Raw genomic sequence first — 15,242 nt, 5'->3', positions numbered from 1 at the left:
CCTCCGCTGCGTTCCCGCTTCAATTAAATTGCAGGCTGGTTGCAAGGCACCAAAATCGGAAATGGCTGCAATCGAACTATTAAATTTGCGACACCAACGTGCCCCTATTTCGTGAGAAAGACACGGTGACATACGAGCACGTGACGAATATTGCCGCGTCGCGCTCTCCCCTCTCTTTTCCAACACGCTCATCTCAGTACCAGCCTCACTTTGACTCACATCATGCGTCTCATGGCCGGAAACAAACCCTTCTAAACAGGAGGAACCATTTAATCATCTTCTCTTCCTTCTTTTTCTCCACTATCTTGCTTACTCGCATTGGAACTTCGCAGCCGAGTCACACACCCTAGAACAACACAGAGCCACGAATCTGACGAGCATCTTCAAATCATCATCCATCCATCCCATATTATCGTATATCTATTATATAACAACATCTACCGAGTAATGGAACAACCCAGTGGCTCAAAAGCTTCGGTACACACCCCTCAAGAACTGTACGCATGGACATTCCACAAGGACGCAGTAGCGCCGTGTTTTGTGAAGGATGTGTTTGCGATGACGGCGAGTGGTATCAAAGGTACGCATTCAGTGACGTTTAATCCGATGTTAGGGTCCAGGGCTGGCTAACCGTCGTCTTAGACGCTGACTTCTTCTGGCTGGGATATACCCCCTGTCGGAGCGTGCATATCGCGGGGATGGTCGTTGGCGTCCAAGTCTATGAAAAGCGGACGGTATATACTGGTGCGTGGCTATTAACTCTATTATAGCTCTCTTTTCATGGTGTGTAGTCGACGATGGTACCGCTGTCATTGACTGCACTCTCCGTCATGCTGTCGTCAAACCGCCGCCACCACCATCCAAAACCAGACCTCCAGCTTCCATCTCCCGCCGCACGGACGACGCCCCAAGTCCACCAAAGAAACGCAAGGTTGAGTCAAGCATGGTTGCAGGACCGCCAGGGCCACCCGAACCGATCGCGGATGTTGGGGCGCTAGTGGAGGTTGTAGGCAGGGTTGCAGCACGCTATGAGACGAAGGAGGTTGTTGTGGACAGGCTTGGTGCGTCTTTCCCACTTCCCGCTGACTCGCACTCCATAACTAAGTTTCTGCTGTTTATATCATGCAGAGCACTGTGAAAGCGCCAACGCGGAGATTAGACACTGGGCGCGCGTTATCGACATTCACCGAGCAAAGTACTCCCAGGCAGTACCATTCGTCATTCCTACGCACCCTCCGACCTCGAGAGCCTCCAACGCGTCGCCTGTGCGATCTTATGTCGCCGGACCTTCAAATGATTCGGGTCCATCGACACTCCCGGAGACGCCTAGGAAACGACGAAACATTGCGGATCATCCGCTGCCGTCCGTCAACGGAAGGAACAGAAGAGCAGTCTCGCCCGCGAGTAGCACTGTTGACGGCAGCGAAGCGTCGTCCGCGCCATCGAGTCCTGCCAAATCACCTGTATGTTCGACTTTCTCTGTCTACGAGCTTGAGTTGACCTACGGCGGCTTTTCACGCAGACTCATCCTCAGATCATCAAGCTGCGTCACCCATCTCGCTTACATTCACGCGACCTCACATCAAACACCTTTCGTATTTACCTCAAACACTATATGGACAATGTCCCTATTCTCGCCGCTGCCGCTGCAATGACGTCAATGAACAGGTTCGACAACAATGGGGGAGATTATAGAGACGAAGTGACCAGCATTCATGACACACTAACGACGCCAACGAAGAAGCGGCCGTTTTCGAAGACCCACCCGCTCGACACACCACGTTTATCGCGGTTTCATGACATCGGAGAGGCTAACACAACACCTACCCCTACGCAGAAGAGCAAGGGCAAGCAGAAAGAGCAAGCGCCGAACGGAGTTGATATCAGCGAAGAGGATGATACCTCCACGCCCTTCGGGTTCACGCTCTCCCACCTGCGCCGCGTGCCTGAGCTTGCCCTCCTCGCGGGACGCGTCGTGCGCGCCGAGACGCGGCGCCGCGCTCGCGAAGCCAGGGAAAAGGAGAAGGCAGCGGCCCACTCGCAATTCTCGCAGCAGGCATCCAACCCGTATATGCTCTCTGCCGCTGCTGCTTCTGCATCAGGTTCTGCATCATCATCAGCTGCGAAGGGTCGATCCGTGAAGGTAGACAAGGGGAAGGAGGGCGAAAAGAAGAAGAAAGAAGACCCTCCACGCGTGAAAAAGCGGCGGCTATTCGTATGGGCGCTCGTCAGGCTGTACGAGGAGGGCGCTATCGTCCTCTGGGATGCAGAAGCGCCGAAGCGAGCGCCGCCTGCACCCTGGTCGTTCAGCGCTATCAAAAACTCCTCAGCTTCTGCTTTGTCCAACGACCATGGCAATGATGACGGTGGTGCTGAGAACGGGGTGGGCGAGACGAGCGCGCTGTGGAAGAGTACCTCGGGCAACACATCTGTGTTCTCGTCTGCCTCTGGATCCACTGCCTCCACCTCCGCTTCAGCATCGAGACTGCCCGAAGATGACGAGGACGAAGGCGCGCTCTCGGATCCTCGTGCCGACGAGGAGATCTATGTCATTCTTACGCCTGCACTCCTCGCGCGCGAAATCAGTGCGGTATTGAGTGCGAGAAGAGCGCGAGGCCGTGGCGCTGATGGGCAGAAGGCGAGTGCGGAGGAGGTGAGAAAGATTTTGGCCAGAGATTCACGGTGGGCAAGGGTTGGAATATGGGCTATTGAAGAGGCTATGACGCTGCTTTGATTTGTAATCCCATATTACTGTCAGGTTATCTATCTACGGATCTCAAACAAAGGCTCGTATACTCGTAAAGCGAAACGGTCTTGAAATAACCTCTAGCAGAAGCGCTCTCTTTGGGGCTCGCTCGGAAGACCCCTCGCCTGTCGCTCGGCACTGACCCTCGACCGCACACGCATCCATACCTGTGCCTGAGCAGTATCAAGTGTGATTCCTGCCTCTCCATCGTCTGACCATTGGCGATCTCCGAGGTCAACATCTTCGAGCTCAGGGAACCTGTCGAACGAAAAGAAGGCCTCGACCGCGTCCAAACTCTCCTCGTCGATCCACCAGTCTAAAACATGGAACGAGAATAATGGGTAACTTGATGCGCGGATGCTCTCAGACCCCGTTGTTCCTCCGACTCCAGTATCGCCGTGGACCGCCTCTGAGGGCGTCATTGTGGCATCGAGCAAGGTCGAGCAACTCGAGATACGATAAGCGCTCGAGGAAATCGCGCGGACCGCGTAGGGTGATGCGGGGACGCGTCCGCCAGCCGTGCTGGTGGTTGATGGACAGACCGTGGAGTTTCGGCCATGCGGCTGCCATCTCCAATAAAATGCCATCGTCTATTTCCACCACGCGGGACGTCACTAGGACCAACTCCCTTAGCTCTCTGAATCTGAATGCGAGTGAGAGTGTTGGGTGACCCAAAGTGAAGAGATATGAGGGGTCAGAAGGGTCGGGTTCGTTGCGTTCCAGAATGTGGAGTTTGGAGAGTTTATTCGGTCTGCATTGCGTCGAGAGCGTTTGGATCAGGCCACGCACGGCTCCCTTTGCGGCGACGTCCGCCATAAGCTGAATCGAGGACAGATCGAAGGATATTTGTTTCAGCACCGTGGTGATGTTCGTCATAGGATGACCTGTGGGAGCACATATGCACAGATGATCCAAGGCTGGAAACGCTGGAGAAGCGAGGTAGAGCGTGTCTGGGAAGGGTTCATGCACGACGAACCATAGGAACTTAAGGGTGGTCAAAGCTGATAGATTCCGAAAGGAGTAGCTGTCTAACACTGGGCATGTGCACCATTCTAGAACCTCAGAGTACGCACATCACTGGAGACAGCATTGGGAATTTGAGGCATAAGAGGGCTGTTCCAGTTGGGCAAATGAGACCACTCGAGTTCGGTGACGTTTGGACATAGTTCGCCAAGTAACGCGGCCAAACGCAGGATGTCTGTGAAGGATGGCTGATGCGCGATATCGAATATGACGAATGTCAACGAAGCAAGATATGAGCTCGAGCTGCGAATTCGAAGCAAGAAGGTATGCAGTTCGAGGACATCTCTGACAGATAGGAATGGGTTTTCGAAGATATTCGGCAAGGTTCGGTGGTCGTGCATGTGTCGTAAGTCCGCGGGTCTACACCAGATTTCCGGGAATCGGTTATGCTCGCTACGAAAATGACGATATCTTTCGGCTTCCGGAGAGCTTTGTTTCCCGATACTTCCGTGTCTGAAAATGACCTACTTATACATAGAGAAGATCGCAAATTCATAAGAGAAGCGCTTGTGGGACGGACCTGAGTACTTGGTGTATGACATGCATGGGCGGTACTCTGCACTTTCTCGACCGAAGGTTTTTTTAGAGTCAGGCTGACCAGGAAGCTGAGTATATTCAAGGTTTTGACATCGCCGTGAATATTATCCGACCCGCCATGTCCGTAGCAACATACATGGAAAGTAGACCTTCATCTTTTCTCGGGAGCTCCTGAATCGCCGTTTAAACCCTCCGTGATGGATGGAATATTTGTGCAGAAAGGTCCAACCTCGATTTGTAGCCATGGTCCGTTGGAAGAAAGCTCTTTATTAGCGGGGATATATAGCCCGTTTCATAAGCCTCATCTCCAGTTGAATATGGCTTGGCGATACACCTCAAAGTCCGTCGTAAACGACAGCAGATTACGAAGGTGTTACCGTCACCCAACCATGTTTACTATGTTTGAAGAGGTCATCTTTATTATGAATCCGCGCGTGAAGACCCACTTCCGCTGGTGTACTCATAACAGGAAGACCAATGACTTCAGGTTCTGTCATGAGGCAAGGATGTCCACGTCGTGCCAGCGCACTTGCACTAAACATAAGAATACGAGTTTAGTCTGGTGCTTATATTAGACTATGCATGATCCGGATACAAGATTGCGTCCATGTCCACTATAACGAGCCGCAAAAGAAGTGAGCTTGGGAACGCCGGAATGTTTAGACGGAATGAAGAAATCAACGGATATACCTTTTCGTGTTCTTCCACGCGACGATGCAGATGACGCAGATCCTCGTTTCCGGAACCTTGACAGCCTGAGGATAATCTTACGACAGATTCTATCCTTCTAAATATTAGTTTGTTAGAGGGTTGGTCCATGATAGACATTTAATATGAGAGTTGATATCTGCCATCGACTTCTCGAGCAGGGTGCCAATCCGTGAAGTTGGCCCTCATCGCGAGCATGAGTTTGTTTGTACAAACGCTGCAGATGCTTGTATCCGCTCCATTTATACCTAGTTCATGCTAACGTCCAGGACGGCAGTAATCTATGGTGTAACCACTCCAGTTTTCACAAAGTTGTTGCTCACCGATTCGGAGTCACGTCATACGAGTGCCTGGAACATGGAATGTTCGTGGTACATCATCATTGCGAAAAGACAGGCGTTCGCTGCCATTTCCTTCACCTCACCTTTTATATTTGGCTTCATTTACTTCGTCATATGTTGGAGCTGAGCGAAGAAGCAGCCTACTCGAGCGGAACACGGAGCGGCCGCCGACTCGGGACCCGGAGCCGGCGATTTCTCAACAAACCAACAATTAATGCTTGCAGGCGGCAACTCTAAAACACCCACTATTGATGCAGAAAGCACGGACTCTCACGGCTAGAGGGTACGTAAAGGACCGAGGCGCGGAACTTCGTCACAGGTCATCCTACCCAGTCGATTGCGGCGCTAGAACCAGATCTGTGAACGCGGCAGCCCGTCGCGGCGACATAAGTCCACGACGAAATGACATACATGTCACTACGTGTCCAATCATAGGCACGAGTGCTAAATTGGCTCGAAAGCTCACTCGGCCGCCTGAAGCTTGAGGCCGGTATGCCGCGTGTGGGGTGCAGGGTACCGGGTACATTGGCAGTTTCTCCCGCAGTGATCTCCGCGCTGTATTCTTGGGCTGCTCGGCGAAGATGCTGGTCGGACGCGCAAAAAGGATCGTCTTCGCGTCTTCGAGCTACGATAGCAATATGGGACGAAGATGCTTCCATCGACGCGTTCTAAGAACGTGTAGGCTGAACTTGCGAGCAGAAAGATGAAGCGCGAGGGGTAGACGCAGTTACTGGTGATGCTCCCCGTTCCGCTCATCAGATGGCCATTGGTCTGGAGCGAACCTGCTTTCCAGATGGGTCTGACCATTATCAAGTGAGCTGCATACGCACTTTATGTGGGTGAGTGTGAATCGAAGACCTGGGGCGATGTGGGGAAAAGGGTTCGGCCGTCGGATTCGGAGAGCTGGAAATGCGGGGTTAACCGGCGGCAAATGGGGGAGAATGAATGGCATGCACACGTGAGGCCCGGGTTGCCGGTCAGTGTAAGGCACCATAAATGACCTTCTGACAAAAGTGAGAATTCCAGCCGCCAACTTGATACGCGAGGCCTAAAATTATTATTAGCTCCGCCTAGCATATCCCCCGCTGGCTTATAAGACCGCCCCTGCACGTCCCCCAAATCCTGGCCTGACGTCTGACTCTCCTGATCCAGCGCCTCTTTCCCCCCTCCCCCTCGCTGCGTCCCCCTCGTTCCGCTGCGTCGTTCGCCATGGCTGCTGCCCAGGACCCCGCTATGCTCGAGAAGGCTCAGATCGAGCAAACCGAGGACAAGGACTCCATCCTCAAGATCGAACCAGAAGAGGAGAAGCGTCTCGTCAGGAAGCTCGACCTCAGGATTTTGCCCATCACTTGCTTTCTCTACCTCCTCGCATGTACGCAAGACACTTCATCTTACCACCGATGATCACTTTCTTACACACGTTTTAGATCTGGATAGATCAAATCTGGGAAATGCGCGTCTTCAGGGTCTGCCTGCAGACGTACTCGGGGGCGACCCAACAGGCTTGCTCTTTGAATGGGTCAACTCAGCGTTCTTCTTTTCTTATGTGAGAGTCAAAAAGTTGGATATATGCTTGTCTTTGCTCAACATATGCGTCCCCGCTGTAGATTATCTTCCAAGTACCAGCCACCGTCGTCTCAAAGCTCTTTCCACCAAGCTATTGGATGGCGGTGGCGGCAGCCGGTTGGGGCATCTGCTCGACACTCGCAGTATGTTTTGTTTCCCCGCTATATGTTAAGATATACTAAATCAGAATGTACCTTTAGTCAACTGCGTTCAACTTCGGTGGCCTTATAACCGTCCGTGTGGGCCTAGGTGTTTTCGAGGCAGCCTTCGGACCCTCAATACCCCTGTACTACTGTAAGCACCCCCGAAGTCACAGGATGGTTATATGCGCTCAACATTTCTTCCAGCCTTCTTCTACACCCGCAATGAGATGGGTCTTCGTCTCGCATACTGGTTTGGCTTCGCCGCCGTGGCAGGTGCCTTCGGCGGTCTGATCGCCTATGGCGTCCAACAAGCTGAAGTGCCCATTGAAAACTGGCGTTTGCTCTTCATCATCGAGGGTATCCCGGCCGTTCTCCTCGGCCTCCTCGCAGCCTTCGCCCTCCCCAACCGTCCTGAGGCGACAAATTTCTTCAACGAGCGCGAGCGCGTCATCGCCCTCGAACGTATGAACCGTGGTACTCGTGCTGATACTGGTGCTGTCATCAACAAGGGTGAGCTTCGTCTCAAGTAGTATTACCTTTTCTCATCGCTGAACATTCTGTAGGCCACATCATCAAGGCTTTGAAAGACTGGAGGGTGCGTACCATCACATGTTTTAGCCACATTTCAGAATTTCCTCGGACCTCGGGTCAAGATGCTGACATTCCCCTTCCCCCCACTGACAGATCTACACTTGCGGTATCATTTACTTTGGCGTCAACTGCGCTCTTGGCTCTCTTGGCGGCTTTTTGCCGACCATCATTGCGTCATTTGGCTACAGTACGTACACGTCTTTCACCATGGCCAATCGCGTTTTGCGCCTTCATCAGCCCGCTGATCTCAACATTTGTTGCATGATCATCATTCACTAGCCAACGCCCGTGCGCAGCTGCTCACGGTACCTCCGTATGCCGTCGCCGCCGTCTTCCTCACCGGCATCTCGTGGTTCACCGACAGACTCCAGTCGCGCGGGCTCACCGTCGCGGGTTCGTGTGGGCTCGGCGCGCTGGGATACTTGCTTCTCGTCGTGTCGCTGAACGACCACGTGCGGTACTTTGCGGTGTTCTGCATCACCACGGGGACGTATACCTCTATTGGGATTATCATCGCGTGGTGTACGTTCTTTGCTCTGTCTCTTCAGATAAAGAGCAAGATGGACTGATGAGCTGTTATCTAGTCGCGCACAATCTAGGCTCAGAGACGAAGAAGGCGGCGGGCATTCCCATGTTCATGGCTATTGGCCAGGGCGGGAGTATCCTTGGCTCGCATATCTACCCGACTACCGATGCGCCACGATACATGTACGTTCACCTTCTTTATGCAAAAATACGTGTTCCTGACGTACACCAAAAAACCAGTCTCGGAAACGCTGTCTGCTGCGGGCTTGAGGGCCTCGCGATGATCCTCTCCATTGTCCTTTACGTGCGTTCTTGTTTTCATGAATGCATGACCTAAATAAATCTTACTGACTCGCTTATCCTCGAATAGCTCTCCTTCAGGATGGAGAACAACCGCCGGAACAGGAAGTACGGTGTGCCAAACCCCGACGACCCGGTCGACACCGCCGAGCTTGCCGACAAGGTATGTTTGCTATGCTTCCCTGTATTGCTGACGACGGAGATCCTGATGGCTGCATTTTCCAGGCGCCCATGTTCCGGTACATTCCTTGAATGCGAACCACGGTGCCCTTTTTTGCGCCTCGCCCGAAAATGTGAACTGTCCCTGCTTTATACCATGCCCCGTGGCTGGTAGGACATTTTCCCAGCCCGTAATTGTGTTTGAGTACGATTGCTTTGCGATGACATAACGGCCATATCGTTATTAACAGTAATGCTAAATGTTGTAGGGTCGTCGAGCCCATTTGTAACGCTATAATAGTATTATGACGCTGTGTATGATGTAGTAGCAGCATCCAATTCCGAGATCGTGTTTGTTTCCTCCACACGACGACGAGATGTAGGGGTCATCTCGCAAGGACTATGTCGTTCACCGAGTATTCGAAGGTGGGGCTGGACTCAGCATCACCCCACCGTCGACAAAGTCTACCTCCCGTCCTCGCACGCCGTTCCACCACACTTTGGCTGTGACCGCACGGCGGTTCTGCTCCTTGAGCGTGCCAATGGCCAGAATGGCGCCGTCCGCGCAGCGCACGAGCACGCTGCGCGAGTGCGGGTCGTATGCGGCGACACCAGGCGAAGACAGGGTCTGTAGCGTATCATACCTGTCGGAGTCGTGTCCGCGAAGCTCCGAGAGCTGCAGCGAGAGGCCAGAGGGCGTGTACACCGTCAGCGGCTTCTGGTGCGATATGGCGCGGTCGAGGCGGATGATCTGATCGCGCGACATGAGGGAGAAGTCGACGAGCGCGTCTTGTGCTGTTATGCTTGGTGCGCGTGGGGAGGAGGCGGAGAGTTCTGGGTCTTGTGGGGTGGATTTGGCCTACGATGAATTTGAGGTTGGGAACGAGAGGGGTGAGTAGAGGAGAGACGTACGGTTCCAGCCAGCATGCCCCTGAGAACGTTGACGAGCAGCTTTCCGCCCCGTTCAGCGAGGTCGTCGCGCAGAGTTGGGAATGTCGACTCTGGATTCACGTCCTTTGAGCACGGTTAATATTTGACCATAGCTAGCGAAGGAAGGTGTCCGACATACCATCTCCTCCTGCGCCCAGATTCCGCCTGCGTCAATCCCCTTCTTGCGTTCCATCATATCGATAATTGATACGCCTCCGCGCGTGTCGCCGTTCATGAGCGTGTACTGGATGGGCGAGGCGCCCCGGTATAGCGGGAGAAGCGACGGATGTACGTTCAGTGCGCGGCCGGGTGCGAAGGCACGTAAGAGGGGAGCGGGGAGGATGCGTCCGAAGGAGGCCGTAATGAGAAGGTGATGCGGTGCGGGTGATGTCGGGGGTGTAGATGAGCTGGAGGCATTGGGAGAAGGAAGTATTTGGTATGTGGAGAAGGGTGGTGGAAGCTGAATGTGCGTTAGGCCAGTGGACGGAGAGTGACAGGGACAACGGTCGTACCTGCCACGTTCTGAATTCGGGCTTGGAGTGCGGGATGGTGTGCACAGGACGTGACAGCGATTCAGCGAGGAGTTTCAAGGGTGCTGCATAAGGCAGACCGTTTAAGCAAGTCGTAGCAGAGGTCAAGGGAGATACTCACATACCGACACGATAGAGCCTCTCCTCCCTGTGTTCGAGTCCGGGTTCGTCACGATTGAGATGTTTTCCCATACATCTACGTGGATGACGAGTTGTCAATCATTCTGTTCAAGAATACTAAGCAGTAGGGTTACCCAGGGCAGCATGAAGCTGTGACAAGACTGTGCACGAGAACTCGTCGCGGCCGAAGAAGACGATGTCAAACGGTCGGGTGTTATGAGCGGGAGCAAACGTCGAGTTACATCTTGGCAAAAAGCGATACTTCGTGGGTTGAAACGTTTGAAGGTGAGCGAGCCTGGCACTTCTGCGTTTGCAACGACTTACTGGTGCATGAAGGCATCGGATTCGGGACCAAAGCATGTTGGGGAAACCAGAGACGCGTCGGAGTCCCAACGCGTGGTACGTTCTAAGTCTTTGCCGAACCATCAACATTCTGTTACCACAACCATCGTCTTCAAATGCACCGAACATTGGCAATAATTGAAGTGCTGCACATCATCTTCAGCAATATTCAGGATGAAGAGCTCCAAGGGACTTGGGAGCATCCTTCCATCACGCGTCGTGGGACTTTAGCGAGGTTGGCTCGGACGTGTCGCACATTTCAAGAACCTGCTTTGGATGCGCTCTGGGAGCATTTGACTTCGGTAAGAGCCTTACGACAACTCATTCCAAAGGATTCTATGAGCTTTCGTCCATGGGTGTGTTCTGTCTATGCCATGAAGTAGGGGTGATGGACTGACTGTGCTTGTCTTGTCCTTAGTTGCGCTCCGGAAATGTAGACGTAAATGTGAGTCTCACCAGTTTTTCCGCATTCCTTAAAGGAAATAATGGCGCCTGTATTTTCGCACCAGAACGTGCAAGCAACGTCGCAGGAGGCTGTCAGGCTCCTTGTCCGCGCCGATTGGGACCTCTTCAAGACGTACGCCAGACGAGTGCGCACATTTGGTCCATTCGGAGACTGCGACGATACTTGGTTCTACGACTTGGAACAAACACCGCCCGATATGGTCCCTCTCCTCCCAAACATTAAAGTTCTTTGCTGGGCCGGGTTTAATTCGTTCTCTAGAACGTTTGGATTTCTCCGCTTATTCCTCTCGCCGACTGTTGAACGACTCCACATCGCGGTTTCTGAACATGAAGTCCATGACGACCTGGTGGTTCTTGCTCTAGCGCCACTTTCGTGCCCCAACGTCAGAGACGTGAAACTCGTAGACTACGAGCTGGTAGATAATATCCCAGCGTCGAAGAGTATCTATTACTTTTCTCAGGTACTCTGCCAGTGGACACACTTGACCAATCTTATCTGCGATAGGGTGACCGACGACGCCTTGGTCCATCTTGCTCAAATGCAATCGCTCGCCCGGTTGGATATTGTCTTAGGGAGAAAAGAATCTTTGGGTGACGTACGGTCGCGTGTGTCTGGCACACCTTTCCCATCATTGACGTACTGCCGCATTTCGTGTGATAACGTCTTCCATCCTATCGCATTTATTACCAAAATGCAGCTCTCTCCTGTAGAGCTACTCGTTGTCTGCCATTTCCCAGACCAGTCGTCGACCATCGAACAGCTCTTCGGGCCACTTTCGACACATCCCTCCCGGCGCGAGCTCGAGAGATTCGATATTCACTCCTCCAAAGCATGCTTCAATCTCCCTGCGCGCGACGCACCCAGCTGCCCTCTCGAGGAGACCCTGACCATTGCACGGCTACGGCCACTCCTCAGCTTCTCCCGACTCCGCTTACTCTATATCAACGTTCCCATCGAGATCACCCTAAACGATTCCGACATCATTGAACTAGCACATGCCTTCCCACTTCTTGAAGAGCTGTCGCTCAATGGCGGCGTCAACTTGACCGAAGACCCACTTGGCTCCTGGGTCGAGCAGTCCTGGCACAGGATTCCACATCGCTTCGCCATTGGGTGGCTCGTCCGACCCCGTGTTACATTTCGTGGGCTATACGCCCTCATCGAGAGCTGCCCTTGTCTGCGCGGGCTCGGGATCTCATTTGACGCGGAGCAGAATTTGGATGAGGTGCCAGATGAAGTTTTGTCGCCCAACCGACACATCCAGTATCTGCCTGTGGGAAACTCTCCGTGCGGAGATCCCGAGGTTGTAGCGAGGCGCCTTCGCTCGGTCCTTCCCAATGTCACTCGGATAATGGGTAATTGGTCCCCTTGGAAAGGGAAATCTAACGTCGATAGTATGGTGAAGCAGAGGAGAGTGGCGGGTGACCGGTGGGACGAAGTGGAACGCCTTCTTAATAATGAGGCTCAGACGTCGGGCATATGAAGGCGAATGCGACATTAGGAGCACGTAAAATAGCCTCAGGAGGTAATATACGTCGGTGAAATGGCATGGTCCGACAAAGGATAAAGCCAGCTGAGTACCACTATTACTAAAATATAGTTCTACCACGCCGACAGGCTGATGAGTGATAGGTTTGCATCTACGCTACAAGTTCGAGGAGTCACTCTACGTTAGACTACCTGATACGTAAGTTAATTTCGAGACACGACAGCGATACCCCATGACACTTCTTCAATGGTAAAAGCTTCGGGTTGGGACTGAGATGGCGCTTCCAGATCGTCTAGTTGGATGTCGCTTGTGGTTGACCCAGTGGGAGCCATCTCAGACGCTCTTTGTGCCACTTTTGCTTTAGCAAAGAGTTTCGACCACGTAGAGCGGAAGGGAGAACTCAAAGAAGAAAGCTTGCTAGCCCAGGTAGAAGGAGCAAGTTTCAGGCGAACTTGCGGCAATCTGAGGCCCATGACCCTCGTATTGTGTGAGCCGTAGAGAATCGAGAATGTTCCATAGAAAACGAGGTAAAACGTGAGCCCAACGATTACTCCCAAAGAGATTATGTCGGATCGGTCCCCCGCTCGGTATGCCTCGGTGATAAAAGCAACGGAAAAGAAGAGGAGGCTGGGCAGCGTTAGCGTTGACATACATCAGACATGTTCCGTCGCATCAACACAGGTGCTTACCTCCACATCAAGAGAGCATAAGGCAGACTATAAACTATGGCTAACTGTTCCAAACCGCGTTTACGAGAATGAATTCTCTTCAAGAATGTGGCCTGAAAACAACGGATGTTCAGCGCCTATGGAGTAGCTTGCCGAGATAGCTCACCACTGCCACGGCATCCTTATGACCCTCGCCTTGATGGAAACGGACAAGAAATGTACCGAGCAAGATACATCCAACGCTTGCTGATAACGACCAGTAGCTCGCGATTTGTGTAAACGACTTTTGACCGTTATTGCCCTTGTCCACGCTTTGAATTGAAAGAAATCCGACATTAGCATTTAATAATACCGTAGCCTTCAAAAAGAGCCAGTACGTCAATTTCACCGAATGTTTGGGAGGGTATATCGCTACTTACAAGAAGGTTGAATTCCTGAAGTTGCCTATTCAGATGCGCAATGAACTCGTTCCACGTATAGTACCCGTCGGCTATTTTATCCAAATAGATGTCGTGGAGGGTGGTGACGTATGCCTTTGGCGCACGGAAAAGAAACCACGACAAGAACGTTATCCACAACGACGGATAATAGTTCCAGCCTGAAATCCACCAGTAGACATCTTCATCGTGGAGCCGTGCATTGCTTTGTCCATGAAAGTTCATAAACTGGTTGTATGCTGGTAACTTAACATCATTTAGTTCACTTGCTACAGGCAACTCGAAACTTACTGATATTATGCATGATACGACCTTAAATTCCAAGTCAATTGTTGGAGCTGAGAATAGCCCCTAAGATATGGTCAACGGCGTGCTCACCAACTGCGCATGCGGCATGGGTTCCCCTTGTAGTCGTAGCTAACGGAACGATGTAACGTCAGAGTCAAAGCGAATTTGAAGGCTGGGCGAAACATGCCGTACCTTGAAGGTTAGCGACGACAGACAAATACGTGTCTACTTCGCCGATGCTGATGAGGTGTCCCGCAGTGTTTGCCGAGGTATAATCTCGTTTATTTTCATCGTTCAATGGCGGAATTCGACCAAAAATGATATAAAACTCACTGCACTTAGCGTAAAGTATGATGTTCTTGATACCATCCAAGAGTTCGTCGTTAACCGTGCAACCTACTGGATATATCATGCAATGTTTCCTATGAAACATAGCCTTTTAGACCTGTTTGGACTCAGCCACTGAGCACGGCCGCAATACATACCAGTAATGCGCAGCTATACCAAATTCTGGGATGTATTTTAGCTAGCTTTGAGACGATATAGATAATGCACCAACTCTTGTGGGACATCTTTGAGACGCCCTCGAGGTTAAACAGCGTAAAGTCAACCTCGTGTAACCAGAAAATGCTTTGTCCTTCGTGATTGACGAAGTAGTATCGAATGACGATCCCGACTTCATCTCGTATACTTTTCACCTGGGGCTCAATCACGAGCACGGAGCATCGCTCTAAAACGTCCTTTTGGTGTCTATCCAAATGGTTGCTAACACCGAGGCCCTCCTTGAGTTGCTCGAAGAGATATTCCGCATACCATTCTACGTCTTCTTGGATGAGTTCATCGCATATGTTAACGTCTGTAAAAACCCTCTGAAAGTTATGTCTCTGTATGTTAGCAGGGATCCCAATAATAACGTCTCCCTCTTACCATTTTTTGATGGTGATAAAATATTGCACCTTCGGGATGATGAACCATCTGCCAACCATTTGGGACAGGATTCCTTGCAATAAATTAGCTAAGCATATCTGCATCGATATTCATGTACATACTCTGGTTGGCTTTGATACGCTGATTCGTGGTCAGGAAAAAATGCTGTCGCTCTTGGGATTGTGTTGTCCGAGTTCGGACTTACGATGAATAAATAAGTCCCAGCAAAGCGGCATTGACGAACATAGAATTACCGGAAGGACGGTCGAAGATACCGTCTCCAGCGAGACGGCAGAATGTTGGGTGCGTCTTCATAACTAGTTTCGTTTAGATACATGTTAATGGCCATGATGCTATAGTGAGAGATCATACCTAAGGCTGTTGTTTCGATCGTAACGCAGAAGAT

General features: G+C 51.8%; 6 protein-coding genes across 6 annotated transcripts; 3 read left to right on the top strand and 3 right to left on the bottom strand.

Moving 5' to 3' along the window:
- Positions 1-447: 447 nt before the first annotated feature.
- Positions 448-2,782, top strand: CONPUDRAFT_145753 (uncharacterized protein; the record flags this gene model as incomplete). Its single annotated transcript, XM_007773401.1, has 5 exons — positions 448-580; positions 643-744; positions 792-1,061; positions 1,129-1,463; positions 1,523-2,782. The coding sequence occupies 5 exons, from the start codon at positions 448-450 to the stop codon at positions 2,732-2,734; spliced, it is 2,052 nt and encodes a 683-aa protein (XP_007771591.1). The 3' UTR covers positions 2,735-2,782.
- Positions 2,783-2,826: 44 nt separating this feature from the next.
- Positions 2,827-4,110, bottom strand: CONPUDRAFT_156555 (uncharacterized protein; the record flags this gene model as incomplete). Its single annotated transcript, XM_007773400.1, has 3 exons — positions 2,827-3,155; positions 3,232-3,730; positions 3,820-4,110. 3 exons carry the CDS (start codon positions 4,108-4,110, stop codon positions 2,827-2,829), a joined length of 1,119 nt encoding a protein of 372 aa, XP_007771590.1.
- Positions 4,111-6,588: 2,478 nt separating this feature from the next.
- On the top strand, positions 6,589-8,732 carry CONPUDRAFT_60635 (MFS general substrate transporter; the record flags this gene model as incomplete). The annotated part of the gene is made up of 12 exons (XM_007772923.1): positions 6,589-6,727; positions 6,783-6,901; positions 6,963-7,064; positions 7,122-7,215; positions 7,269-7,574; positions 7,628-7,659; positions 7,749-7,842; positions 7,935-8,177; positions 8,240-8,363; positions 8,421-8,484; positions 8,551-8,643; positions 8,706-8,732. The coding sequence occupies 12 exons, from the start codon at positions 6,589-6,591 to the stop codon at positions 8,730-8,732; spliced, it is 1,437 nt and encodes a 478-aa protein (XP_007771113.1).
- A 316-nt stretch (positions 8,733-9,048) lies between these two features.
- Positions 9,049-10,579, bottom strand: CONPUDRAFT_156553 (Formyltransferase; the record flags this gene model as incomplete). Its single annotated transcript, XM_007773399.1, has 7 exons — positions 9,049-9,498; positions 9,552-9,653; positions 9,709-10,029; positions 10,082-10,164; positions 10,221-10,295; positions 10,354-10,480; positions 10,544-10,579. 7 exons carry the CDS (start codon positions 10,577-10,579, stop codon positions 9,049-9,051), a joined length of 1,194 nt encoding a protein of 397 aa, XP_007771589.1.
- Positions 10,580-10,681: 102 nt separating this feature from the next.
- On the top strand, positions 10,682-12,510 carry CONPUDRAFT_167561 (uncharacterized protein; the record flags this gene model as incomplete). The annotated part of the gene is made up of 3 exons (XM_007773398.1): positions 10,682-10,917; positions 10,980-11,006; positions 11,071-12,510. Exons 1-3 carry the CDS (start codon positions 10,900-10,902, stop codon positions 12,508-12,510), a joined length of 1,485 nt encoding a protein of 494 aa, XP_007771588.1. The 5' UTR covers positions 10,682-10,899.
- Positions 12,511-12,718: 208 nt separating this feature from the next.
- On the bottom strand, positions 12,719-14,694 carry CONPUDRAFT_145749 (uncharacterized protein; the record flags this gene model as incomplete). Its single annotated transcript, XM_007773397.1, has 10 exons — positions 14,469-14,694; positions 14,395-14,419; positions 14,243-14,331; positions 14,105-14,185; positions 14,000-14,040; positions 13,913-13,933; positions 13,604-13,890; positions 13,351-13,542; positions 13,206-13,297; positions 12,719-13,143 (listed from the first exon to the last, which is right to left on the bottom strand). The coding sequence occupies exons 6-10, from the start codon at positions 13,923-13,925 to the stop codon at positions 12,720-12,722; spliced, it is 1,008 nt and encodes a 335-aa protein (XP_007771587.1). The 5' UTR covers positions 13,926-13,933; positions 14,000-14,040; positions 14,105-14,185; positions 14,243-14,331; positions 14,395-14,419; positions 14,469-14,694.
- Positions 14,695-15,242: the final 548 nt, after the last annotated feature.

The sequence above is a fragment of the Coniophora puteana genome (genome assembly GCF_000271625.1).
Source record: "Coniophora puteana RWD-64-598 SS2 unplaced genomic scaffold CONPUscaffold_10, whole genome shotgun sequence".
NCBI classification, from domain to species: Eukaryota; Fungi; Basidiomycota; class Agaricomycetes; order Boletales; family Coniophoraceae; genus Coniophora; species Coniophora puteana.
This window is presented reverse-complemented; position numbering and strand designations above follow the sequence as displayed.